Here is a 27,592-nt window from a genome sequence, read left to right as displayed (position 1 = left end):
TCTACCCATGACCAATGCAATCCATTTTGGGAACTGGCCAGCAGGAGTTGAAATTTAATTGACCCCAACTTGTTACTTGAATTTGAACAGAAAGACCATGCAGAATCCTAAATAATTGTAGCCTGCCATTGCAGGCTTAAAGTGTCATAATATAATTGGATATGCTGCTGAAATTAAGGTTGTTGAAACAACATAGGAATTCTTGATTGCTATGTTTTTGTGCACTCTCTGGCTTTGTATGGAGCAATGCAATGAGGAATATAGCAAGGTATGTTAAAATACCATGTCTACTGTTCAACCCTAAGTATGTGCCAGAATGTAAACAAATTAAAATGACTGTGTGCTGCTTACTGAAACTGTTTTTGATTTTGCATACAGTAAAGCTGTTTTAGTGTTCTCTTACATCACTACATGACCACAACAAAAGTTTATCCTGGCCCAAGATAACTGCAGGGATATCTGGAGCACTCTTGCTCCCAATAACTGGGGGTTTACTTAAGGATATGCGTATTGTGGAGCTGGAGACAAAACAAAAGATTGATTTTAAGAAATTAGAAAGTACATGAGTACTAATAATGTTTGTTGTGTGGAAGTAGTGGAGCAAATTTGTCAGTATTTGAAATAAACTTTTACATGAATATGAATGACTTTTGGCTATTTTCAATTATCTTCTCACATTATTGATTTGATCACCAGTCCTGGTTAAGTTTACATTAGAAACCAATAACCAACCAACTGTCTCTAGCTACAGTAATCTTTGCAACCACACAGGGCAGGTTACCGCCACTTTATATGTTGATAAATTACATACAGTCTATGATCACCACTTTATATATTGATAAATTAGTCTATATCCCAACCCGTCATTGGCCACTAGGGGACAGCAGAACTCCGCATTCACTATCAATGGTCTCTGAAGGGCTACAGCAGTCTACATAAAAATGTGCTATTTATCTGTACTGCTCAATGCAGAGAAATGCATTTTTATATCCTCTCTTCGTGGAGGTATTTATCTGAATGTTATTGGAAAACCAACCCAGATAGAATTGTAAAACTACTTCAAGCAAGATGGGAGACCCAATGGAGGAGGCTGAGTCGAAAGTCATCGAAGTCCCTCCCACTTCTCCTCCCTCTTAACTACACGACAAAAGGTTGGTCATTTCCTCTTCGGGCTCACTGTTGTAGTTAGCAGTCAATTATGGGGGACATTTGAGCAACAAAGTAGCTAAGCGCTAGCTTTTCGCAAAATAACTGCTGGAAGCGTACCTTTATTTTTTCAAACTCTCGTTTCTTTATCTAAAGGTTAAGTCAAGATGAGTCTGTCGTTTACACGAGCCACAACTACGATTTTGAATTTTCAAAATGGAGTCGTCGGAGGCTCTTCGTACCCTGCTGGTACCCCTTTGTGCTATTTCGGCGAGACTGTATGTGCTGGGGCGTCACCTAAGTCAAAAGTGGATACTGACTTGGGTAATGGGACTGGCGACACTCCACCACGACCCACGAAGTTAGGAGTGAATGTCGTGAAAAGCAACGTCCTGGGTAATCATATGTCAGACCGAAGCAACGATGACGACTCTGACGGTTCTTTGCCGTGCACTCCACAGATGGCTTCAGAATGTGGGCCTGAACTATCGAATTGTCCATCGGGCGATGAAGTATTAGAACATGATACAAGACAACTAATTGAAAACTTATTGGGGGACTATATAGGACTGTCTCCGCCTCGTTGGAAGCAAAGCAAGGCTCTTACGACGATGACGCGAGTGGTGAAGGATATAATAGCGAAGCACCAATACGCATACAATGGTACGTAGATTTACAGTAATCATCTCCTATAGATCCAAATCACTAGCTAGCTAAATATCTGTATAGTCTGTTTTTAAAAGGTGGTATTGAGCTCATAATGGGCTAACTTGGTTAATAACAGAGCAATATTCAGGAATGTGGTTAGTTCGTTTTACTCAGACTTATTTTTTTTAGGTATGATCGCCAAACTTGAACTCGATGACCGAAGCGACGACATGAGTTTCATCAATTCTGTGGCCAAGACCCTGTTCAGTGATGGGACCACGAACTGGGGTCGCATCGCCAGCCTGGTGGCATTTGGAGCAGTGGTGAGCCAGCGCTTGAAGGAGATGGGCAGGGGACACTGCATTGAGTTGGTGGGCCAAAACATCGCCACATACCTCCTCTCTGACCAAAGGGACTGGCTGGTCAAAAACAATGCTTGGGTGAGTCTTCTATGTGGCCCATGAGTCACTGGCTCACATCTTCAAATCTAAATGAGGACAGTTAATGTTATTTAGCCTACTTGTTCAGTAGCTAATCATAAACCTAACTCTGTATTTTTGTCTCTTACTCAGAATGGATTTGTTGAGTTCTTTCATGTGCAAGATCCAGAGTCCTCAGTAAGGAACGCCCTCATAGCCTTTGCTGGATTTGCTGGGCTTGGGGCAACGCTCGCCATGTTGATCAGGTGAATTGAACTATGAAAGACTTATCTGTTACTTTTTTCAACAAAGAAAATGGACTTTTCCCGCAAGTTCTCTGAAATCCTTAATATCACCATGATTGGAATGACTACCCAATGATGTCCTGTTTAGTCAAAGAAGAGGGTCCATCTGTTGGATTATAGTGACGGACTGAATTGGGACAGTGCTTTGGTGTCAAGCTCAAGTTAGCTTTTTTCCGCATCATGTTTTGGTGCTGTTTTATTTTTATTATTTTTTAGTGGCCATTTGAGGATATTTGGTAGTTGTCGTAATGGTCTCCAAATATATTCATCTGACTACTTAAATCTAATGGACTTGTTAAATGGCGCTTTTATTTAATGTAAAAAGTACAGACATTTTATTTTTGTAATAAATGTATAGTTGAATTTAGGCTAGTACAGAAACAGTTAATTAATCTGCAAATTTCCAACTTTTTTTTTTTTTTTTTTAAGTAATCAAGATGGAAAAGCACTAGCTAATAGCTATACTTCACAATGGCAAAGTTCTGCCTCTGACCATAAAGTTGGCTCAAATGACTTGTTTCTATTCCTTGTGATATTAGTCATAGATGTACAAACAGGGATTGGTGTAAGAAAGGCAGAATCTGCATTGAACTGACCAGCGAGGGCCTTAGAATTCAACTAAGGTATTCCCAGTTTATGGGCATTGAAAATGTAAAGTTCTTACAGCAGGGAAGACTGTATTCTACATGCAATTAATTGCCTTACACGCATGTCATCTCGCCTACACACCATTCGTAAGTCCATATTGCTGATCCTTGGGGTAGATTTGCCAGTCATGCCTGGCAATGCATTTGCGTGGATGCAATGTGACTTCCTGGTTAAGGAAATCTTGTGGCTGTTGCACTAGGCTTCACTGGGAGGGGGAAGGGGGAACCTATTTGAAAGTCAGTTCAAAATTCCATTCTCAAGACTATGCTGATTTTGTATTTGAAGTGTTTCATTTCCAAGTTATATCCATGTTAATGAAATGTGCTCACAGGTGTACGTTTTAAATATGAGCTTAAAGATTGCAAATGGGATCTGACATTGGTTCAATAGAGGCAAGATTGTCTGGACTGTAAATGTGTACAGCAGTTTCACCTAACAAACTAGCACTAACCCTCCTGATGCATCTTGCTGACAAATTCCTTAAGTCTCCTGAAGTTATATGATTAAAGGATGAAATCATGCAACTTTTGTGACTGCAATGAATAAAGAATGTGACTTTATTCACTTTGTGTCAGCAATTGTCTCAAAGCAGAAGTTTGGCTGTCAACTTTGACTACTTCTCAGAAGGGGGGGGTTGTGAAAAGACAGCAGTGACATTTGCGCTGTGCTAGTTTCTGGTGATGAAAAGTAACCACATGCACAAATAAATTCCTGTGTTGTACATAGTCATCTATACACACACACACAGACAGTCAAATGTTTATTCACACCATACCCCCTGGACATACTCGGTGAGGTTATTTCCTAGAAATGAAGCTTCTGTGGTAACCATGCCTATATGTGTCATGATTGTATTGCTGCAACTTCAGTTGTCAGAAACATAATTATTAAATTAAGACTGCCAGAACCAGTTGGGTGCCATTAAAGTAAGTTAGCAGCAGTCCATAGATCTTTTACAATGTTGCATAATGGCTGTGACCACCTTTTACGCTTTAGAGATGTTTCCACGAATTGCATCTGACAGCTCTATCTACACCACAATCATAGCGTTTCAACAGTTGGAGCTAATATTAACCACATCCTTTGTTGCTCACAATTTACCAACTTGAGAATTGCTTCTGCATACCAAAGCAGTATTTTATCTGAGTGCCACAGGTGTAATGCATCCAGTCTCAATTTATTTAATAATATGCAAATTTTAAGTGACATGACATTGAAACCCTCTTGCACATAGGCCATAAAATGACTGATTTGAGCGACAGCCTGGAAATACCACTGTTCTCTTTTTGCATATGTGTCTGTCACTGATGTATAGAAAGGTCAGAACCAGACTGGTTATTGTAGATAACGCTTTCCCTTGAAGCATACGGAGAACTGGCGCAGATGGGGGGCTAATGGCGGAAGGAAGCATAGGTCATCAATGTACAATCTAATCACGCATGCTTTTAGACAGCTATGGAAATCAGCCACAGAGCAGGTATTGTTTGACGTCTGCTGGGCCGAGGGAAGTTGGAGATATCACAGGGTAGTGACGGAAGTTGAGGGGAAATTTTAGTTCATTTTTGTTTGCACTCCGTCTCATAAGAACAGTTCTCCAAATGTAATATGTGTAACTTATGAGGTTGTCAATGAGAAAATGACATCACTGTAGAACTCTCACCTAGGCTAATCTTGCAACAAATTCACATTACCTGTGTCAGAGCATGCCGTACTTCGGCTTTTCTTTGGTAATGAAAAGTGGTATGGAAACAATATGCTAGAGTAAATGTACTTTAATCTAATTTAATGCGAACAAGGTTGTTGTGCAGGAGACCTGCAGCAATATCAAGCCTCAATTAAGGGAACCCTTTCAAAGGTTTATGTTGCGCTTAGTCATTAATGATCACTCAGTGTTCTGTTTGTTCAGATCTCCTTTGTCGTCTCTGGTTACAGCACAAACACACACCCATAGAGGTCTTATGAGGAATCATAGTAGGCCCTCTCCATGGTGACTAATGCTCACGTCAGACCTCCCCTAATCCTCCTGCTAATGAAGTTGGCAACCACTGTGGTTACCATCACCAAAGGGCTAGATCAAGTGGGCCTTGCCAGGCACTAGCTGCATCAGGCCTGGGCAACTCCAGTCCTCAGGGGCCTTACCGGTGTCACACTTTTGAACCAGTCCCAGCTAACACACCTGACTCTAATCAACTAATCATGATCTTCAGTTAAGTGCAATTAGTTCAAATCAGGTGTGTTTGCTAGGGATGGGGGAAAATCAGGCGAGGACCAGAATTGGCCAGGCCTGAAGCTGAGGCAGCCACATATTACACCATAAAAATAGATTGATAGTAAGCACAAATCACACCGTAACTAAACTGTTATTTCACACAGCGGATATTTTTTCTTAAGGTATAGAGTAGTTCCCACAGGCACGGCGGCAGGATAAAGTGTCTAAAGGCATCCGCATGCTTCCCATCCGGAACAGTTTGTGCTTATGACGTTTTAGTTTTTTTTATCGTCGACAAGGGTTTTTTCGTCAGTTTGTGCAACATTTTTCTCGCGGCAACCCGAATTTTTATAGCCGAAGTCTACGCTTTTTTTGTTAGTCATTGGTCAACAGTAGGGATTCTTCAATGACGTGCTTGTCATTCAACGATAAACGACTTGTTTTCATCCCCCAAAAATGACTTAAGAAATACTGCACCAAACATCTTTGATGTAAAATTACACTACTAAAATATTAACTTTGCAGAAACGTCAAAGTTAATGAAAAATGTATTCAGTCATCTTAGATCAATTCTGACTATTGAGTGTGTGTGTATATATAATTTTAGTGGGTGGATCAGCTTTAATATTGCGGATAGATTGTTGCTTCCATCAATGTAATTGTCTGCATAATTTCCAATCCCCCATATTTTTGGGATATATATATATATATATATATATATGCTATAGCGTCTCAAGATGGACAAACAGTGTTGCCACGTTTCTCGTTTTTCTAGCAAAGGTTTAAGGGTGTATGCGAGGACATTCGTTCAGTTCATCTAGCCAAGTTCTGCTGACGTGTGTGGAAGTCTTAGGGCAGTTGAAATCGTGAGGGGCATAATTTTGTGGGTTTCTTGCATTTGGAATTATATTCTATTTATATCACGCTATGCCACAATAAATATAAAGTTCAAATGCCCAGACTCCGAGACCATCGCTTTTGAAATGACAGGCTACAGATTTCCCGCCAACCTATCTCCGCTGCGTTGTATCAGCACAATACAATGGACAGCGTCCTAGACTAAAGCAAGGCCGTTTTGGTAATGAATATAGGCTACAAGATCGATATGGTTATTCACCTATTACAACAGCCTATGTGAATGCAGCAGTACACATGCTGAAAGTAGTAGCCTAGTTATTCATGCAAGCAAACAAAAATACTGAATAGCAGTTTGGCTTAGAATACCAACAAAACTGTGAATGCGAACAGAACAAAACAACAGTACCAAGTAGGCCTAGTAAACTAAATATCAGGTCGATAATCGCATGGCACGGCAAGTGGTTAGAGCGTTGGACTTGTAAACGGAAGGTTGCAAGATCGAATCCACGAGCTGACAAGGTAAAAATCTCATTCTACTGTCATTGAAAATAAGAACTTGTTCTTAACTGACATGCTTAGTTAAATAAAGTTATAATAACTATATTTAGGCTCGTATTAACAGTAAACAAAAGGTGAATGGAGATCTAAATAACCAAAATATAGCCTACAGCCTAGTACAGTGAAACGCAACCATGAACAGCTTTCTTGCCAAACAAATAGGCCTATAGGACCGATTCAGACATTGAAAATCATGCCACTCATTAATACAGCAACACGTTGTGACATAGCACAATACACTCGACCAATGTAATCAGCAATGCCAGCCTACCATAAACCCATTTCCAATATGTACAGTTCCATTAACAACCACAAAAACCAATAATCTACAAAGAAAACCATAATAAAATGTATACCGATATGTAGCTATACCCATTTGGATTCTTACATTGGAATTATATTAAATTCTGCATTAACCGAGTATTCCAGCCACTGTCTTTCTATGAGCCAGTTGCTATTAAATGAATGTTTTTGGACAGAAAACCCGTGGCTAGGGTAGGATTCTACACTCTTAGAAAAAATGATTCCAAAAGGGTTCTTTGGCTGTCCCCTTAGGAGAAACCTTTTTGGTTTAAGGTCGAACCCTTTTGGTATTCATATATAACCCTCTGTGGAAAGGGTTTTACATGGAACCCAAAAGGGTTCTTGAAAGGGTTCTCCTACGGGGAAAGCAGAAGAACCATTTTATGTTCTAGATGGCACCTTTTTTTTTTTTACTAAGAGTGTAGACTAACCTAGGCTGGCTCCTCTGTTCAAAGATCGTCAGGAACAGTCGGAGTTGAATGGGGCTGTGGAGCCATTATCCTGGTGGAGCTTGTGGAAGGGTGGGTAGGCTCTGCACACGGAGCTAGCTGGAACTCGGTAGCATCATTGCTGCTGGGCTTGGCGGTGGCCTTGGTGGTTTGATGCTGCTGCTGGTCATTGCTCTCCTTTTCCCTTTGGCTTTGAGTACTTTGGCAAAGCCAATTTATAATATCCATCGTGGCAGTGGCAGATTAGCTGGTTTGAGCTAACTAAATAGGCTAAGTCTAATAATATTGACGTTTTTCACAGCTAGCTTAGAAGCTAACTAAACTCTGGTGGTGGGGTGTGAGGCAGAGATGAGTGACGCAGCTTCAATAGTAAACTTGACCCTGCCCTTAAAGGTTCAGGCGATCCACCCTACGCAGTCCTGTTCCTAGTCCTTGTAAATAAGAATTTGTTCTTAACTGACTTGCCTCGTTAAATAAAATATTTGTAAAAAATAAAAATAAATTAGAGAACTACCACAGATGAGATGTTTTTCCCACTTTTTCTGGAAACCCAAAGGAGTCATACCTAACCACCCCAGTGGCTTTCCATGGCCCCCTACACACACCGCAGTGTGCTCTGTCAACTGTGCTGACACAATGCAGCAGAGATACAAATTTTGCACCAACCTGTCAATCAATCATTTGAACTTTTTAGCTGTTTTTATATTGGGACATAAAACTAAAATTGAGGGGGGCACAAGTTTCAACTGAGGGGGCTAAACCCCCTTTTCTCCGCTCGTGGAGCTGGGCCTGAGTTCTCATGAAAGTCCTACTCATTTTGACCAGGCACATTGTTAAGGTTGGGCAAGGAAGTTTCAGTGTAACTTGTACCAGATTGGCTTCACGTCACACATACTTCAGTGTTCAGGCGATCCACCCTACGCAGCCCTAGACTTCCTGATGCGACTCAAGTGTTAGACAGCTAAGGAGACAAAAATCCTGAAGTTGTTTTGGATGAGAAAATCCAACAGTTGTTTTGGAAGGGGGTGGCGCTCGGGGGGCTGTGAGTTGATGGCCATGTGGGTGTGAGTGAGAAAGACAGACTTTCCAGATTCTGAAGTCAGGAGGACTTCGCAGACTAACGGTTCCCCCTAATATCTACGTGCCCACTGTCTTCGTGCAATATGTACTTGTATATGGGTGAATCTGCTATATGAACACTTCCCTTGTGAGCCTGTACTGCCATGTAACTGAAGTGCTCAGTCAGGTGACATGTTGTCATACCTGCCAATTTAGTGCACACACTGACCTATTTTTTATGATTATTTAGAATGCTTGATCATACAGGCATAACATTTTTTGAAATAAATGTGTGTCATATAAAACCTTATTTGCATCTATTCATATGCACTCACAAGGACCAGACTGGAAAACTCTGTTAACATACATGTACATTTGGTATCTTTGTATAATAATAACTGTGTTCTTAATCATGCCTCATCTCTGCCTGGTCACACCTGTGAAACTAGCCAACCACCAACACAGAATCAAATACCTGTAGCTCAGGAGTGGATTACTAGCATATCTGTGGTGTTCTTCTCTTCACCCAGTGGTTGCAAGGAGAGCGTTCTATAAATGTGACTTTTGAAGGCATGTTTACCTACAGTATGTTAAAGCAGACTTTACCGGAGGAAAGAAAAATAGGTAGTGCACTAGATATTCTCTCTTGCCATTTCCTGCCTGTGCATAAAGTCAACACTGCACAGCAGAGGTTTGTCACCTGTAAAGTTATACAGGTTTAGAGCATGTTGTAAACACGTTTGTTTCTATGCCATCAAATACTTTGTAGTTTACATGCTTTAATTCGTTTGTAGCCTTCATTATCTCTTTCTGGAATGTGGAAGATTTACCCTCTCCATTCAGGCCTACCTTTAACATCAAGGAACATTTTGATCATTGAGTATGATGAAAGCATGGAGTTTTGATGTTGTGAGAAAAGAAAATGTCTCAGACTATAACCACAACAGGCCAAAAGCTACATTTTTTATAAAAATCAATTCACTATCTTTAATTCACTAAAGCTTCTCTCACAAAAAAAGCTTTTTCTTAACAAGATTGGGATTTAGGCTGTTTGCAAGTTTATGTAACTTCTACAAGAGGGCTGGCTTTAACTGCAGTTTTCAATAAAGCAAAGTTGAAGATTAGCTGAAAGTTTCTCCACTTCCCCTTAGCAACAGCCAACTAAGTCCCGCCCCTGATACTTAAAAAAGCAACAGTTTCCCAGAAGTCAGCTGACACAGAAGTTTATCTGTGACAGCAGAGAGAATGGAGAGACTACTCTTCTACGCAGTCCATTTACTTCTGAATCAAATGGTGCACTTGTACTGTGGATTAATATGACCTGAGATGTAGTGCAGGGCCAGAGCATAGCTTTAGGAAATTCTAGAGGGAGTTTGCCCAGTTCCAGTAGTACTGTAATACAGGCCACCTCAATGTAAACTCTGAACCCAGTCCCACACTCCCAGAGTTGCATGGCCATTGGGCTGAGATCACATCTCATCCACATGGTACACTGTGTCATGCCATCAAATGTAAAGCACATTCATTGTTTGTGTCAGTTAAGCTGTTAATCTTGCATTGGACTGCCTTGCTTTTGTAGGAATAACTTGTTCCACTTTTGGACTACCTTACCTTCAACAGAATAACTTGTTGTTCCACATTTACCAACATTAAGGCCAAGTGAATTTTATACAGAACAAAAATATAAATGCAACATGCAACAATTTCAAAGATTTGACTGAGTTACAGTTCATATAAGGAAATCAGTCAATTGAAATAAATGCATTAAGCACTAATGGGTTTCACATGACTGGGAATGCAGACATGCATCTGTTGGTCACAGATACCTTAAAAGAAACGGTAGCGGTGTGGCTCAGAACCAGTCAGTATCTGATGTGATCACCATTTGCTTCATGCAGCCTGAGACATCTCCTTCGCATAGAGTTGATCAGGCTGTTGATTGTGGCCAGTGGAATGTTGATCCACTCCTCTTCAATGGCTGTGTGAAATTTCTGGATATTGGCGGGAACTGGAACACGCTGTTGTACACGTCGATCCAGAGCATCATGAACATGCTCAATAGGTGACATATCTGGCGAGTATGCAGGCTACTGAAGAACTGGGACATTTTCAGCCTTCAGGAATTGTGTACAGATCCTTGCGACATGGGGCCATGCATTATAATGCTGAAACATAAGGTGACGGTGGCAGATGAATGGCATGACAATGAGCCTCTGGATCTCGTCACGGTATGTCTGTGCATAAATTGGCATCGTTAAAATGCAACTGTGTTTGTTGTATGTAGCTTTTGCCTGCCCAAACCATAACCCCACCACCACCATGGGGACCTCTGTTCACAACACTGACATCAGCAAACCGCTCGCCCCCACGATGACATATACGCTGTCTAAAATCTGCCCTGTACAGTTGAAATGGGGATTAATCCGTGAAGAGCACACTTCTCCAGTGTGCCAGTGGCCATCAAAGGTGAGCATTTGCCCACTGAAGTCGGTTATGACGCCAAACTGCAGTCAGGTCAAGACCCTGGTGAGGACGACGTGCACGCATATTAGCTTCCCTGAGACGGTTTCTGACAGTTTGTGCAGAAATTCTTTGGTTGTGCAAACCCACAGTTTCATCAGCTGTCTGGGTGGCTTCTCAGATGATCCCGCAGGTGAAGAAGCGAGATGTGGAGGTCCTGGGCTGGCGTAGTTACACGTGGTCTGCGGTTGTGAGTCAGGTTGGACGTACTGCCAAATTCTGTAAAACAACATTGGAGGGGGCTATTGGTAGTCAAATGAACATTCAGTTATCTGGCAATGGCTCTGGTGGACATTCCTGCAGTCCGCATGCCAATTGCATGCTCCCCCAAAACACTTGTGGCATTGTGTTGTGTGACAAAACTGCACATTTTAGAGTGGCCTTTTATTGTCCCCAGCGCAAGGTGCACTTGTGTAAGGTTCATGCTGTTTAATCATCCTATATGCCACACCTGTCAGGTGGATTCATTATCTTGGCAAAGGAGAAATGCTCACTAACAGGGATGTAAACAATTTTGTGCACATAATTTTAGAGAAATATGCTTTTTGTGTGTATGGAACATTTCTGGGATCTTTTCTTTCAGCTCATGAAACATGGGACCAACACTTTACATGTTGCATTTATATTTTTGTTCAGTATAAGTTTACTTTTTCAAACTTATTGGCGCAAGAGATACATTTTAACTGTCCCTTCTCAGTACATGTAGTCTCAGGGAGGGCAGTAACCTCAGATGTGAGGGCACATTGGGCCATTCCAGATAGGGCCTGTTTCCCCACCCTCTGTGAGAGGACAACAGTGCAGTCCAGAGACAAATATTCCCTACAGTAACATGTTCCCAAGAATTCCAACTCATAACAGACCGGAAGGAAGCAGTGGGTGGTGCATGTTATGTTACTAAGAATATCAATCCAGCCAGAACACTGCGTTCCTTGTGGATTCTAATTTGGAGACCAGGCAACACCCATCTTTGAGGATAATTCCACCCCCTGCAGTGGTTATAGGCTACTCTAGTGTTTTGACATCCACCATTGTGTTTAATGTCAATGGTTTACTTTTACCTTGTAATAATTAGTTTCACATTTCATGCGTAGGTGGTCATTCCATTTACTGTGTACTATTTTAAGAGTCACAATTGCATTCTTTCAACTGCCACAGTGTAATGTGTGTCTGTACACAGAGTCACTATGTGTACTTGTTAATTACCAGAGAATTACCATGAAACTAGGTGAAAATTCAGTTTTTAAACTAGACACTATTTGACTTTACAGAAACTGATATGAACCCATTGCACTGTAACAGTTTGTGCCTTTGTAATGGTACCTTGGTGTCATGTTTGCGTAGAGATTCTGTGGCAAACATTTAAATCGACCTGTAGACCTGTTCCATGACTTTTAGCTTCTTGAGGTCAAGCTGCAACAGGCCAAGACTTGTTTGCCCTTGACGCTCTCAGGTGTGATGTTGGTTTATATGTTGAGTCCATTAAGTGGGTGGGGGGTCAAAGGGTTATTTTACTGGGTGACTTTTACTTGAGTCATTTTATATTAATGATCTTTACTTTAACTGAAATATGACAATTTTGTACTTTTTCCACCATTTCATGGTACGTCATGTACCGCATGTTCCATTCAGCAGGAACAGGGTCATATGTTTGTGGCTCATGGCCATGGCTCATCATCAACCTTGATCCCTGTGCTAGATAAGGGATGTCCCAATACTTAGTCATTCAGACTGAGTTACACCCTGTGTCCATTTAAATATGACCCTGTGATGTTCTTCCACCATCCCCACACTCAGTTTGTGTGTGTGACATTTCTATTGAAATGATCGATAGAAATGTCACACACACAAACTGAGTGTGGGGATGGTGGAATAACATCACAGGGTCATATTGAAATGGGCACAGGGTGTAACTCAGTCTGAATGACTAAGTATTGGGACATCCCTTATCTAGCACAGGGATCAAGGTTGATGATGAGCCATGGCCATGTCCCCTAAAAGTGACCTCACAATAACTAGTATAATTATTACTATTTTTATTTGGAATCATTAGAGCTGCTGAGCATACACTATTATGGCGTGTTTTCAATGTGTAACATTGTGAGGGATTTATACAAGTAAAGACAGAAATGGCAATAGCCTAATTGTGACTACAAATCAAACATCAATGGTCTTGGTTTAATCTCAAAACATCTATGATCTATTGGGAATCCAAATGCCAGCCTTATTCGTGATATATTTCAACACTGAAGTCTATATTCAGCAAGTTTAACATGTATTCAAATGTTATGTGGTTTATCAGTGTCTTACCCTTATAAAGACTATAATTAGAGGGTATCTTTCTTATTGTTAGCTTGTGTTTTGTCTATAGGCCTACATATGAATTTGGGTCAGCACTTAAGACTTTTATCCTCCCTCTGTAGATGACTGGGGGATTACAACACAGTCAAAATAAGTGCTTTGCTGATAAGTGACAGAAAAATCCAGACCGGCTCAAGCCTGTTTCCTTGACTGAGACAGTGATGTTGTCAAAAGCTATTTCCAAGAGTGCTGTTTAACAAATGATCCCTTTACTTTGGCCTGCTGCATTTTATGTTGTTGTTCATCTTACATCAGCTACAGGTTTTTCACATGATGAAAAATCCTTATCTCCTAAAAGGCTAATACTGATGTTTGTTGGCTGAACAGTAGTTTAACCATGAAACACTCCCACTAGGGCTGTGGCAATCATGACATTTTTGTCAGCTGGGGATTGTCAAGCAATTACCGGGCTCATGGTAATTGACCGTTAATTAACATAAACACATTTAGCATATCTTGGCTTCCACGCATAGCCAACAAGCCACTGATGCAGACCTTTTGGAACATCTGCATTTAAAATGTCTAAGTCCATTTAATATAGCCTACACCGTCACAATAAGTCCATTATTTATTTTAGACGGGTCTAAAGAAACATGTTATGAAGAAAAATGTAGTCTAGTTGTCCTTATGTTAGGCCCTGATATGGCTGTGGGCTACACTAGTTCATTTAGCAGACAAGATTTGCTTAGAATTACATGGCATTATTTTTATTATTTTATAGTATGAAGAATACAATTGAAGATAGCTGAATAACATAGAAAGGATATTTTCTCCAAACGATTTCCAAGGAAGTGCGCAGATGTGGCTATTCTGTGTTGAGCAAACAAAGAAACAGGTCCTCCTATATGCTTAATTTTGAGTTATTTATGCAACTTTAGTTGTGAAACAAACGTTGAGCTATATGTTTTGATTTGTAATACATTCAAGGCTGTATGATGCGACTCAAATTATGATTTGAAAAAATTGCATGAAAGGCATGAGCTCTGATTTGTTTCTTGTGCAGGCTGCACACACTTCATCAGTCTCTCATTTACAATTTGACAAGTACTTGATAATAATCTCACCAGGTCTTGAATTTCCTGGCGGCATCCCCATTGTGTGGCCGTAATGCCCCCTAAAAAATCCATGCCTTTTGCTGCCAAAGTGGCCGTGGTGCTCTTGGGCTGAATATAATCATTATAATTCCCTTCCTCTGGCTGCCGTGCTCCGAAGCACCTCTCACTCACATGGCTCTCTCAGATATCTCAATTCTTATTAGCCAATGCCTATCACATGATCGGGTCCTTTTCACAGGCCTTTCAGCGTGCCTCTAGGCTATAAGTGAAGACTGACACATTGGCGACGCAACTGTGCTTATCGAATTCGAATTCTTGGAATCATTAGAGCATATTGAATAGGTGCATATTGAAGATGCTAGAAGAACTGTCCACATTTAGCCTATTTTACGTCAGCCAACAAAATGATTATGACTAACGAACAGCAAAAGCACTGTCATGTATACTTTCTCTCTGACCTCTAGGTCATCAGGCTGCTGGTTATCCCGCACACCTGTCACCATCGTCAAGCGCACCAGCGCCTCATGACACTCACCTGGACTCCATCACCTCCTTGATTATCTTCCCTATATCTGTCACTCCCCTTGGTTCTTTCCTCAGGTGTTATTGACTCTGTTTCATATCTGTGCGTGTTTTGTGTTTATTGTTTTGTTTATTTATTAAAACACTCACTCCCTGTTCTTGCTTCCCGACTCTCAGTACACTCATTACAGAATAACACCTCACCTAAGGGGTGTCAGTGTAAATGACGTCGGGTCTGGGAGCCGCCACAGGCTCTCATGCCTCAGCCGGATCGCCAGACTCCACTGCCTCAGCCAGCTCGTCGGGCTTTCATGCCTCTGCTAGATCGCAAGGCTCCCCTGCTTCCACTGGCTCGTCAGGCTCTCATGCCTCAGCCGGTCTGTCAGGTTCCCGCGCCCCAGCTGGCTCGACAGGTTCCCACGCCTCAGCCGGCGTGACAGGTTTCCACGCTACAGCAGGGGTGACCGATCTGCACCTGATCCCCGAGTTTGTCTCCTTTGTCGGTGTCCTGCGGCTGGAGCCGCGCGTCGGGGAGGGGGGACTGTCATGTATACTTTCTCTCCGACCTCTAGGTCATCAGGCTGCTGATTATCCCGCACACCTGTCACCATCGTCAAGCGCACCAGCGCCTCATGACACTCACCTGGACTCCATCACCTCCTTGATTATCTTCCCTATATCTGTCACTCCCCTTGGTTCTTTCCTCAGGTGTTATTGACTCTGTTTCATGTCGGTGCGTTGTTTGTGTTTCGTGTTTATTGTTTTGTTTATTAAGACACTTACTCCCTGTACTTGCTTCCCGACACTCAGCGCACTCCTTACAAGCATTAGCTTATGTCAATCTACTATCCCCCATAGTATAAAAGTTGACCTTTTATATTGGTCAACTTGTCCTTCTGTGCAATAAATAAATATTCCAAACAAGCTCTGGGACAGTTGTGGAATGCAATAGAGCCCAAATGAATACAACCACTCGCATCCAAAAACCTTTTAAAAGCAACGAGGCTGATGAAACAGATCAGAACGTTTAGCCAAAATGTTAAACTATTAGGCTATTTCTTCACATTATAAGCGCAGCAACACGCACACGGCAGTACGCTATAAGCATGAATGTTCCAAAATTAAATCAATTAGTGGGAAAACACTGTTCTCAAAAGTGACAGCAAATGCCACTATGCATGTAATGCTTTTATTATAAAGGTGCATTTTTATGGTGAAAATGATCTTCCCCAAACTTGAAACTCACGCGCCGCCTATGTATTCCAGTTAGGCTCTACACCGGTTGCAAAATGGATTAATGTGCTTAATTTTAAGAAGTTATTTGGCCACTTTGCTAGTGATACAAACATACTGTAGGTCGATGGGCTAGGCTACATGAGGTGTGCGACTATGATTTGAAAAAGTCGCAACAACAACAAAAAAGGCACGGCTTGTTTCTTGTCTTACTGCACATGCTGGGCATCATTCACAAGTGATAATACATCATTCACAAGCTGTATTTACATATACTAAATAAATATATGTGTGAAATTAGTTTTGATTTAGAATGGACCATTATCATGCACCTGTCTCGGAACAGGGGCAGGGGGAAAAGAATACATGTCATCTATACACTTAAATAGCGAATGAAGGACTCTTTTCCCGTGGTTCATTTTCATGCCAGCCAGGTAGGCTATACTCCTGTTGTAAAGTGAAGCAATGTGCTTAATATTAGGAAAATTGATAAATAAATAGGGTAGGCCTAGCCTATAGAAAACTGATGGGATCCTCCTCTTTTTAATAGAGGGCTTCAAAACTCTTTTCTCACGCAATTGCATAGCCTATAGAAATGTTATGCAACATGAGCTCATGGGTTCTCTTGAAGTGTTTGATTTGATTTTCGAAAAACATTTGCATTGATGTCAGACTGATTAGAGGCACAATAGAGAGCTGAGTACCAGGCAGTTAGCAAGTTTGGTAGGCTACTAATGACCATCAGCAGCATCAGGGCTTGGAGAAGCCTAGTTACCATGACTAAACGGTCATGTGGAATTTAACTATGGTCATGACTGGTGACCGCCAGTGTGGAGGTAATAGGGTCACCGTAACAGCCCTAGTCATCACCCAATGTTTTGGAATACACGTGTCACTATTGACAAGTAGTTTTGCTAATGGTTTTAGATGACAGTATAATAAGGATGGTATAATACATTCACCAATGCATTGGTTATTGTTCAAAGTCGAACCTCCACCGTGTATCTGTGTGCCATAGTACTAGTTGGTTACATATCGTGACAATGAGGTATGAATACTGATAAAAAGGTTTTTCAGTTTGGCGCATAGGGCTACATGTTTTATGACCATGTTAACCTTTGACAGATCTTGTGGGGTTTTTTCAGCCAATGAGAGTGCTGATTGTCGATCATAAACTACAGTCAAGGTTACACTTAAGGTTACTGGAGGACATTTTGATGAAGTGAATGCTGGGGATTCACCGCCACAGGTTATTTCTTTAACGTGTAGCCTTAACCATGTGTTGGTAGTTTTGGTCAATGGAGAGCAGTAGGCCTGTACCTGTCTCATGCTTAATTAGTTGTTTCCTAGTTTTTTGATATCATAAGCTATGTTATAAACATCATAAATACATGGTTGGAGGAATGTCATATAGACATCCAACCTCAACAGCACATTGTTGGTAACACTTTATTTGATGGTAGTTTCCACTGGTATTTACCTGGTATTTACTAGGAAATGTGTTGTACTGGTACTTTCTGTTGAACTGGTACTTTTTGTAAAAGATTAAAAAACGATTGGTTATTAACTTGTACCAAGTGGTGCCTATGGTGTTTATTTTAATGGATATCCTATGAGTGGTTCATGGGTTATTATTGTGTTTAATTACAATGTTGTCATGTAATTCCTATAAATAACTGTCCATTTTTATACCATCAAATAAAGTGGTAACCTTTATTTTTACTACATAGTGTAGCTGTTTGTGTAAATCTAAATTAACTGTATAAAATTATATTGTTATGACATCATAAACCAAAAATATTTGAGTTGTATTCAATTTAAGAAATTAGGAAATGAAATTGATTAGGAAATGACCATAGCTTCACTTCTTAACTGCTTTCAATATTGATTATAATGGTTTCAGCTTGCAATGCAGCATGGTTTGTTTTGTACATCTAGAAGCTTAGGTGGTATCAGGTGAAGGTGTCTGCAAAATAGGTAAATAGTGAATTCATCACGTGAAAATTTCACCTGAGTACTGTCCAACTCTATTCCCTAGGTGTGTGTGTTTAGCAGTTTGTTTATTAGCATCTCTCCTAGTTTACATGGAGGTAGTTTTCCCATCGGTAACACTGATAACTTTGCTTCCTGGAGGGCTCCCACCCATGGGAGTGGAAATAGATTGGGGGAAAATAACAACCCTAAAGACTACACGTGAAAGACGGTCAATAAGGAAACAGCAGTTTCATTGACCCCCACTTACCTCGGGAACAGAGAAACTGAACACCACTGTCTACTATCGTCATCCTGCTACTCAACCAAAGTTGTATTATTCATGTGAACAAGGTATCAAACCCCGGACGTATTTCACAATTTAATGCCCATATCGATAATTATTTATGAAGTGAGTGTGTGGCCATTCAAGCCACATTACTTTAAGACATGAAGGTCAGTCAATACGGAACATTTCAAGAACTTTGAAAGTTTCTTCAAGTGCAGTCGCCACAAACCATCAAATCTCCAATTTGGATTCCAGACCAAAGGACAAATTTCCACCGGTCTAATGTCCATTGCTCGTGTTTCTTGATCCAAGCAAGTCTCTCCTTCTTATTGATGTCCTTTTAGTAATGGTTTCTCTTCAGCAATTTGACCGTGAAGGCCTGATTCACACAGCCTCCTCTGAACAGTTGATGTTGACATGTCTGTTACTTGAACTCTGTGTAGCATTTATTTGGGCTGCAATTTCTGAGGCTGGTAACTCTAATGAACTTATCCTCTGCAGCAGAGGTGACTCTGGGTCTTCCATTCCTGTGGCGGTCCTCATGAGAGCCAGTTTCATCATAGCCTGAGTGGTGGTTTGTAGTGACTGCACTTGAAGAAACTTTCGAAGTTCTTGAAATGTTCCGTATTGACTGACCTTCATGTCTTAAAGTAATGATGGACTGTCATTTCTCTTTGCTTATTTGAGCTGTTCTTGCCATGATATGGACTTGGTCTTCTGTATACCCCCCTACCTTGTCACAACACAACTGATTGGCTCAAATGCATTAAGAAGGAAAGAAATTCCACAAATTAACTTTTAACAAGGCACACCTGTTAATTGAAATGCATTCCAGTTGACTACCTCATGAAGCTGGTTGCGGGGAATGCCAAGATTGTGCAAAGTTGTCATCAAGGCAAAGGGTGGCTATTTGAAGAATCTCAAATATAAAATATATTTTGATTTGTTTTAACACTTTTTTGGGTTACTACATGATTTCATATGTGTTATTTCATAGTTTTGATCTTCACTATTAACCTACAATGTAGAAAATAGTAAAAATAAAGAAAAACCCTGGAATGAGTGGGGGTTCTAAAACTTTTGACCGGTTAGTGTATTTGTGACTCATTGTTTTGAAGCAAGTTTGTTTTAGTCTGGGATATGCAAATGTTATCAGCACACATTAATGGCATCAGTGTTTAAAGTTTAGCCTTCAGCACAATGGCTAATAGCTCACTCTTTTAACCAGGCACTACAAATAACAGCAAGGGGCTGCACCTGCAAAGTGAGGTACTGATAAAGACAAACTATTACTCTTTGGCTTGTTTGGTACTGTACTTGCTCTTGGTGCTCTTAGTGTGGAAATCTACAAGCTGCTCTTATAAATCAAATGTTGACAGTTTGGCTTGTCGTGGTTTTCTCTATCTTGAATGGATCCAAATCATATTGTTTAGTTGATGTTTACACTTTCGTGAAATTACATCAAAATACTCTACATGACCAAAAGTATGTGGACACTTACTCGTCAAACATCTCATTCCAAAATCATGGGCATTAATATGTAGTTGGTCCCCCCTTTGCTGCTATAACAGTCTCCGCTCTTCTGGGAAGGTTTTCCACTAGATGTTAGAACATTTCTGCAAGGACTTGCTTCCATTCAGCCATGAGCACTAGTGAGGTCAGGCACTGAAGTTGGGCGATTAGGCCTGGCTCGCAGTCGGCGTTCCAATGCATCCCAAAGGTGTTCGATGGGGTTGAGGTCAGGGCTCTGTGCAGGCCAGTCAAGTTATTCCACGCCGATCTCAACAAACCATTTCTGTATGGACCTCGCTTTGTGCACAGGGGCATTGTCATATTGAAACAGGAAAGGGCTTTCCCCAAACTGTTTCCGCAAAGTTGGAAGCCCAGAATCGTCTACAATGTCATTTTATGCTGTAGCGTTAAGATTTCCCTTCACTAGACCTAAGGGGCCTAGCCCGAACCATGAAAAACAGCCCCAGGCCATTATTCCTCCTCCACCAAACTTTACAGTTGGCACTATGAATTGTATGGCCTACCACTTTGCTGCTCCTATACATTTCCACTTCACAATAATAGCACTTATAGTTGACCGGGGCAGCTCTAGCAGGGCATAAATTTGACGAACTGACTTATTGGAAAGGTGGCATCCTATGACGGTGCCACATTGAAAGTCACTGAGCTTTTCAGTAAGGCCATTCTACTGTCAGTGTTTGTCTATGGAGATTGCATGGCTATGTGTTTGATTTTATACACCAGTCAGCAACGGGTGTGGCTGAAATAGCCGAATCCACTCATTTGAAGGGGTGTCCTCATACTTTTGTATATATAGTATATGATAAGAACGTGTCATCGCTTGCTTGTAGATTTTTCAGAATGAAAATATGTTTTTAGCATGTTAGACTTAGGTTGTTTGATGTGACCAGACATGATCTTCTTTACCCAGGGACACTGTTTCACTCTCTTTCTCTCTCTTGTTTCAACACAGGAATTCAGCAGATTAGCAGATCCTTGAGAACGAAACCAAACAACCCAGGACAAGCAATTTACCAGAATATGGGACAAAGTAAATACTTGAGGGGAAGAGAAACACATTACATTGCAGAGAGGATAGGCTGACAGATATACTACATTTACATTTACATTTAAGTCATTTAGCAGACGCTCTTATCCAGAGCGACTTACAAATTGGTGCATTCACCTTATGATATCCAGTGGAACAACCACTTTACAATAGTGCATCTAAATCTTTTAAGGGGGGGGGGGGGGGGGGGGGGGGTTAGAAGGATTACTTTATCCTATCCTAGGTATTCCTTAAAGAGGTGGGGTTTCAGGTGTCTCCGGAAGGTGGTGATTGACTCCGCTGTCCTGGCGTCGTGAGGGAGCTTGTTCCACCATTGGGGTGCCAGAGCAGCGAACAGTTTTGACTGGGCTGAGCGGGAACTGTGCTTCCTCAGAGGTAGGGGGGCCAGCAGGCCAGAGGTGGATGAACGCAGTGCCCTTGTTTGGGTGTAGGGCCTGATCAGAGCCTGAAGGTATGGAGGTGCCGTTCCCTTCACAGCTCCGTAGGCAATCACCATGGTCTTGTAGCGGATGCGAGCTTCAACTGGAAGCCAGTGGAGAGAGCGGAATACTAAAATGCAAAAACACAATAAAACAGTTATAACATATAAAAGTCAACTAGGAGGAAAGTTGTAGATAAGGGAAGGGTTTTCTAGCCAGTGATGGTTCAAGAACATACTATCCCTACATCCTATGTCCTTGACCTTGCCTCTAGATCTCACGGAGGTGAGGGGAGGGGGGTGTAGATAGCCTTTCACAGACTCTTGAATGAGCTGCCAAGAGAGAAGCTCAAAGAATCTCATGAATGAGAACAGAACGGAGTGTTTTTTTTGCAGGATCCCAAAAGTATATAGTGAAATGGAGCAATTATTTTGGTATGTTTACAATTTGTTCTAGAAGCGGGATCTTTCCTCTGTTAATTGATTAAAGTTGTATTTTGCACCAGTATTTTCCCACTTTGTTTTGATGTAGGAAAACACCCTGCTTATGATCTGGACTTTTTATTATGGTGGTATTTACCTATCTCTGAACTGAAACCTGCCTTCAGGTGTTAACACACCTCCAGGGTTTTGGATCAACTTCTGGCTCTCCCACTCAGTGCTAGCTTTATTAAAGGCCATTGTGTTAGAGTCTGTAGACTGAGAATTTACGGCTACATTTACAGAAAATGACAGGTTGGCTCGGCTCACCGCATGCTTTCACCTCCCACGCACAGTCTCTTAAGGAAGCAGCTCTCAAGTTTCAAACACACTCAGGCTTTTAGACACACTTCACTACACCCACACAATATTCAGTGTTTTACCTTAGTGAGTCTCTGTGGCACTAAAGGCCAGTCTATGATTCACCCTAAACATTCCAGTGGGGTTATTATGGTTTGGATGAGTAAGCATAGACTGATGCTCATGAGACTTCAATAGAACTGTTATGGTGTGCTGTTGTGTGGTTTCCCATTTATAGATGGCTGGCCAACTCTTTGGATCTCTTTTTTTTCTATCACAGTAGCTATATAAAAATATCTAAAATATTCTAGCTAACATGTTTGCCTGGTAGTACTTTTAACCTATTTCAACTCACACCAACAATCTTCAACAAATACACTTCTTATTGTGTGTTCCTGGATTCATATTTACTTCCTACTTTTTTTTCACCTTTACCCTCCATTGTCACAGTCACCTGTCTTGTCCTTGCCGTGACAAGCCAGTGACATTTGACACTGACAGTAAATATAATATTCTTTACAGAAATGTGTCAGTCAATATTCTCTCCCTCTCTCCACATCCTCCACTATTCTTCCCATAGGCTTTCTGTCCTTCTCCCCACTCCTTGCACATGATGTTTGCTTCCTCCTAAAACAAATTTACCCTGGTTAGTTAACCAGCAGGCAGGCATACAAGAGCAGGCTTGTCTGTGGTGAAGCCATGTACCAGGAAATGAGCTTTAGCACACACAACTCCTCTCTCATCTGATGTGTTATTGTCTTCTGGTTATGGCCCTTGATAAACCATGTCCGATCACATAGTCTTCCCACCGAATAAGATGGACAGTATGTGTAAGCAATACGGCCCAAGGAGGTGTGGCGTTTGGCCAATATACCATGGCTAATGGCTGTTCTTTCGCACGACGCAACACGGAGTGCCTGGATACATCCTTTAGCCTTGTTTTTTCCCCAAATATAACAAACCCAGGAGGTGCCTTATTACTATTATAAACTGGTTACCAGCGTAATTAAAACAGTAAAAATAAATGGTATACGGTCTGATATACCGCGGCTTTCAGCCAATCAGCATTCAGGACTCGAACCCACCTGGAATATAATAAGAAATAGCTTATTCTCTCAGACACTGTTTTTGTCACTGTTTGTTTCGTGAGTAGTGCTTGGAATGGTATGTACTGTAACTGTGTGGTAATGAAGTATCTGTCTCAGTTGCCAGCAAAGCCAATGGAACTGTGTACTGGAGGAAAACAAGCTCTTTCTTGTGTATTTGTTACAAAGTTTGGATTAGTGATTAGATTTGCAGGACAAATTCAATTAAGGTGGATGTTTGGAGGCTAATTCAGTTATGAACCCGAGTTGAGGTTCATTTCAGTTCCTTGGAGTTGTACGATGATTTGGGCTACACTTGGGCTATGCTCACTACTTTGAATGTCTATTTATCCCACCCTTACATTTAAACATTAGTAATCAAACGAACCGCTGGCAATGCCGCTGCAATTAGCGTCCTCTTTCAACATCCAACATGCTCAATTCATTGTTGTAATCACCCGTTCTGTTTTGGGTATGGGTGGCAGGTGGTAGAGGGTTATTCCTAACCAGCAAGGTAGGAGCAGGATTAGTGCAATGTGAGGTATCGTTCTGCCTGAGCTCATTGTTAGCTAGCTACATCAGGCCCTAAAATAGAGTGTTCCCACGCCTTTCTCAGGAAAATGAGCTGTTTTTGCTTTGTAAGCACCTTAGGGAAAAACACTGTCAGCTGACACTGGGAGAGAGTCCTGAATCCTGTGAAGAGCAAATTGTATGGGATTATGCAGGTTCTGGTAGCAGACACCACACCGTACTTACCCAAGGGTTTTGGAGGTGTTTGCTTGGAATTTGACTTTGACAAAAAGTATTAGGTGTCAAGTCAACATATTCTGGATCTTTCTTAATTTTTCTATATTTTGCTTGTCGCATACTTTGTTCAGTCATGCATGTTGAAGTTAATTATAGCTGCCATGGGAACTAAATTGAAAAGGCATTCTAAGTATGTGGTAATGACGTTTGTACCCATTCCATTATCTTTACAGCATTAACAGTGACTGTTTCAGGAAGTCAGTGCCATATATGGCCAGTAGGAAGTGACTCCATCCTAATCACAAAACAATCTAATTGTATTGGTCGCATACACATATTTCTCAGATGTTATTGAGGGTGAAGGGAAATACTTGTGTACCTTACTCCAACAGTGCAGTTTAATCTAATACACACTCATTTAAAAAGTAAAATAATGGAATTAAGAAATATAGAAATATTAGGACGAGCAATGTCTGAGTCCGGAGTATAAATACTGTTTATACAGTACCAGTCAAAAGTGTGGACACACCTACTCATTCAAGGGTTTTTCTTTATTTTTACTATTTTATACATTGTAGAGTAATAGTGAAGACGTTATTTCATAGTTTCAATGTCTTCACTATTATTCTACAATGTAGAAAATAGTAACACTAAAGAAAAACCCTGGAATGAGTAGGTGTGTCCAAACTTTTGACTGGTACTGTATATATGTGATGGGATGTATTGACAATTTAGACAGCCTATGGATAGATTATGTAGTATATCTTAATAATAGTATATGTACAGCAATAGTTTAATAGGATAGGCCATGACTAAAATAGAGTATATACATATCAAGTGGGAAAAGCAGTATGTAAACATTATTTAATTAAAGTGACCAGTGTTCAATGACTATGGTCATAGGGCAGCAGCCTCTGGTGCATTGTAGAGTAGCCAGGTGGTAGCCGTCTAGTGACAGTGACCAAAGTTCAGTGCAGGGTACTGGATGGGGCTGGCTTGTTCTACCAGTTAAGACAGCTGGAAATCTGAAAAAGGTCCCTTGGTGGAATTGAAAGAGACATTTCCGAAAGGGGTAGAATGCGGTAAAACAGACCACTATTAGTGTGTGAGAGTGTACAGTTAGTTAGCGAGAGGTTTCAGATCAACCACCATGTCACATAAAGCTATGAGGTGGAGCAGGAAATGTTAGTGACCCATATACCTATTTGGTAGTTGTGCTTTTACAAGAGGAAAGTACCCATGCGTGCCCAGAAAGTACCCATTTTGCCAGGTGGTGCACAATCCAAGTATATTTGTGAGGAATATGGAGCGGTTTCAGTGCCAACAGAAATTGTACTTGAATTCCATCATTGTTTTTTTGTATTGGTAGAACAAGTGCACTGAAATCGCACCATAGAAGTTTAATTCTAAAATGCTATATTTAAGCAGTACGGCCCGAGGAGGTGTGGTATATAGCCAATATACATTTATTGTCTTTCTGACATGAAACCAAGTGATATTTTTTTCTTCTGTTTTGTACTTTCACCCCTTTGTGGTATATAGCCAATGTACCATGGCTAAGGGCTGTTCTTAAGCACGACGCAACACGGAGTGCCTGGACACAACCCTTAGCCGTGGTATATTGGCCGTATATCACAAACCCCCAAGGAGCCTTATTGCTATTATGAACTGGTTACCAATGTAATTAGAGCAGTAAAAAATGTGTCATACCGGTGGTATACAGTCTGATATTCCACGGCTGTCAGCCAATCAGTATTCAGAGCTCGAACCACCCAGTTTATAAATATATTGAACATTTAATTTTACTGCTGTAATTACGTTGGTAACCAGTTAATAATAGCAATAAGGCACCTCAGGGGTTTGTGATATGGTCAATATACCGCGGCTAAGGGCTGTGTCCTAGCACTCCGCATTGCGTCATGTCTATGAACAGCCCTTAGCCGTGGTATATTGGCCACATATCACACCCCCTCGGGCCTTATTGCTTAAATTGCTTTATTGTTTAAAGAAATTATAAAAGAGATCCAATCATGGCATGGGGTTGTTCAATGACAGACATATATTTGTTTAAAATCTATCACTTGAGCTGGACGGTGTTTCCTCCGACACATTGGTGCGGCTGGCTTCCTGGTTAAGAGAGCAGTGCGTCAAGAAGCAGTGCGGCTTGGCAGGGTATTGTTTCAGAGGACGCATGGCTCTCGACCTTCGCCTCTCCCGAGTCCATAGGGGAGTTGCAGCGATGGGGCAAGACTGTAACTACCAAATGGATATCACGAAAAAGGGGTGACAGTACAAAATATAAAATAAATATCTATCTATCACTTGATGGTTTCACATCAGAGAGACAAATGTTTTGCTAAATGCTCACTATCAGAGAAATAAGTAGTACTGCTAGGTTTTACACAGTCAAATGTACGTTTTTAATAAAGACATTTACAAATGATACATTTGTGACATCAATATATATATATATTTTTATACTTCAATACAGTAATATGAGATCTGAATGTAAACCTTTTCCATTTTAGTCATTTAGCAGATGCTCTTATTTTACAGTACTTACTGTAAGTGTGCATTCATCTTAAGATACCTAGGTGAGACAACCACATATCACAGTCAAATATACAGGATAAGAACATTCCATTTAAGCTAAACAATGGATATACATGTACAATGGATATATAGAAAAAAAACATACACCTCTAAAACCTATGATTTAAGAATCTGATAACAGCAATATTTTACAGACACATGAAGGTACCCATAAGCAATCATTTCTGATGAAAAAACATCTATAGCATTTTGTAAATAAACTCTTCAAGTGCTTAAGTACATAAAATGTTATAAAAACAATTCAAATATTTCGAATATTAATACTTCACCACTACTGGAAATTATGACCAAATTGTAAAGACCAATTTGACCAGATAATAAACATTAGCATGTTTTCGCGTGTCGGAGTTCGGATGTCGGACGCCGATATGAATTTGTGTTAAAAAAAAAGTGTTAAACAAATCAAAAGAACAAATCAAAAGAAATAAGGGATATTCAATGGTTTGTGAGGAGCTCTAAAGGACCATAATTGTGTATCCGTCTCCGGGTACAGCGCTGCACTTTAGCCCAGTGTTGCTGTCTGTTGTGTCATCTACTCTGACACTCTGCCAGATCCCATGTTTACAACAGCTGGGAGAAGGATCAGAGCTGTAAAAAAACAACAACAAAAACTGTATGAGCCCCACAGTGACGAAATGCAAATGGAGAGATGCACAAAAAGAGCGGATGAAGGCTCTGCAAAGTGGTTTGTAGAGTGCAACTATGTTTTTATAGGTCTCCAAGCAAAGGTGATGTGTGTAGACATTCAAACCCAAGATTTCGATATGGTCTCAATAATGTTAATGTGTGTTGTGTTCCAGTCGTCAATAAAGATATAT

General features: G+C 40.8%; 1 protein-coding gene across 1 annotated transcript; it reads left to right on the top strand.

The window, feature by feature from the left end:
- The first annotated feature begins 1,146 nt into the window (after positions 1 to 1,146).
- LOC106580904 (induced myeloid leukemia cell differentiation protein Mcl-1 homolog) lies at positions 1,147 to 3,031 on the top strand. Its single transcript, XM_014162443.3, has 3 exons — positions 1,147 to 1,809; positions 1,984 to 2,234; positions 2,367 to 3,031. The coding sequence occupies exons 1-3, from the start codon at positions 1,314 to 1,316 to the stop codon at positions 2,481 to 2,483; spliced, it is 864 nt and encodes a 287-aa protein (XP_014017918.1). The 5' UTR covers positions 1,147 to 1,313; the 3' UTR covers positions 2,484 to 3,031.
- The last annotated feature ends 24,561 nt before the right edge of the window (positions 3,032 to 27,592 follow it).

This window comes from Salmo salar, chromosome 02 (genome assembly GCF_965601325.2).
Source record: "Salmo salar chromosome 02, fSalSal1, whole genome shotgun sequence".
Taxonomy (NCBI): domain Eukaryota; kingdom Metazoa; phylum Chordata; class Actinopteri; order Salmoniformes; family Salmonidae; genus Salmo; species Salmo salar.
Note: the sequence above shows the minus strand (reverse complement) of the source record. Positions and strands in the feature narration are given on the sequence as shown.

Bases quoted from the DNA above. Each gene is read 5' to 3' on its own strand.
- LOC106580904 (XM_014162443.3), top strand. From the start codon at position 1,314: ATGAGTCTGTCGTTTACACGAGCCACAACTACGATTTTGAATTTTCAA. The intron at 1,810-1,983 runs GTACGTAGATTT...TATTTTTTTTAG, and splicing joins GCACCAATACGCATACAATG to GTATGATCGCCAAACTTGAA. The intron at 2,235-2,366 runs GTGAGTCTTCTA...TCTCTTACTCAG, and splicing joins TGGTCAAAAACAATGCTTGG to AATGGATTTGTTGAGTTCTT.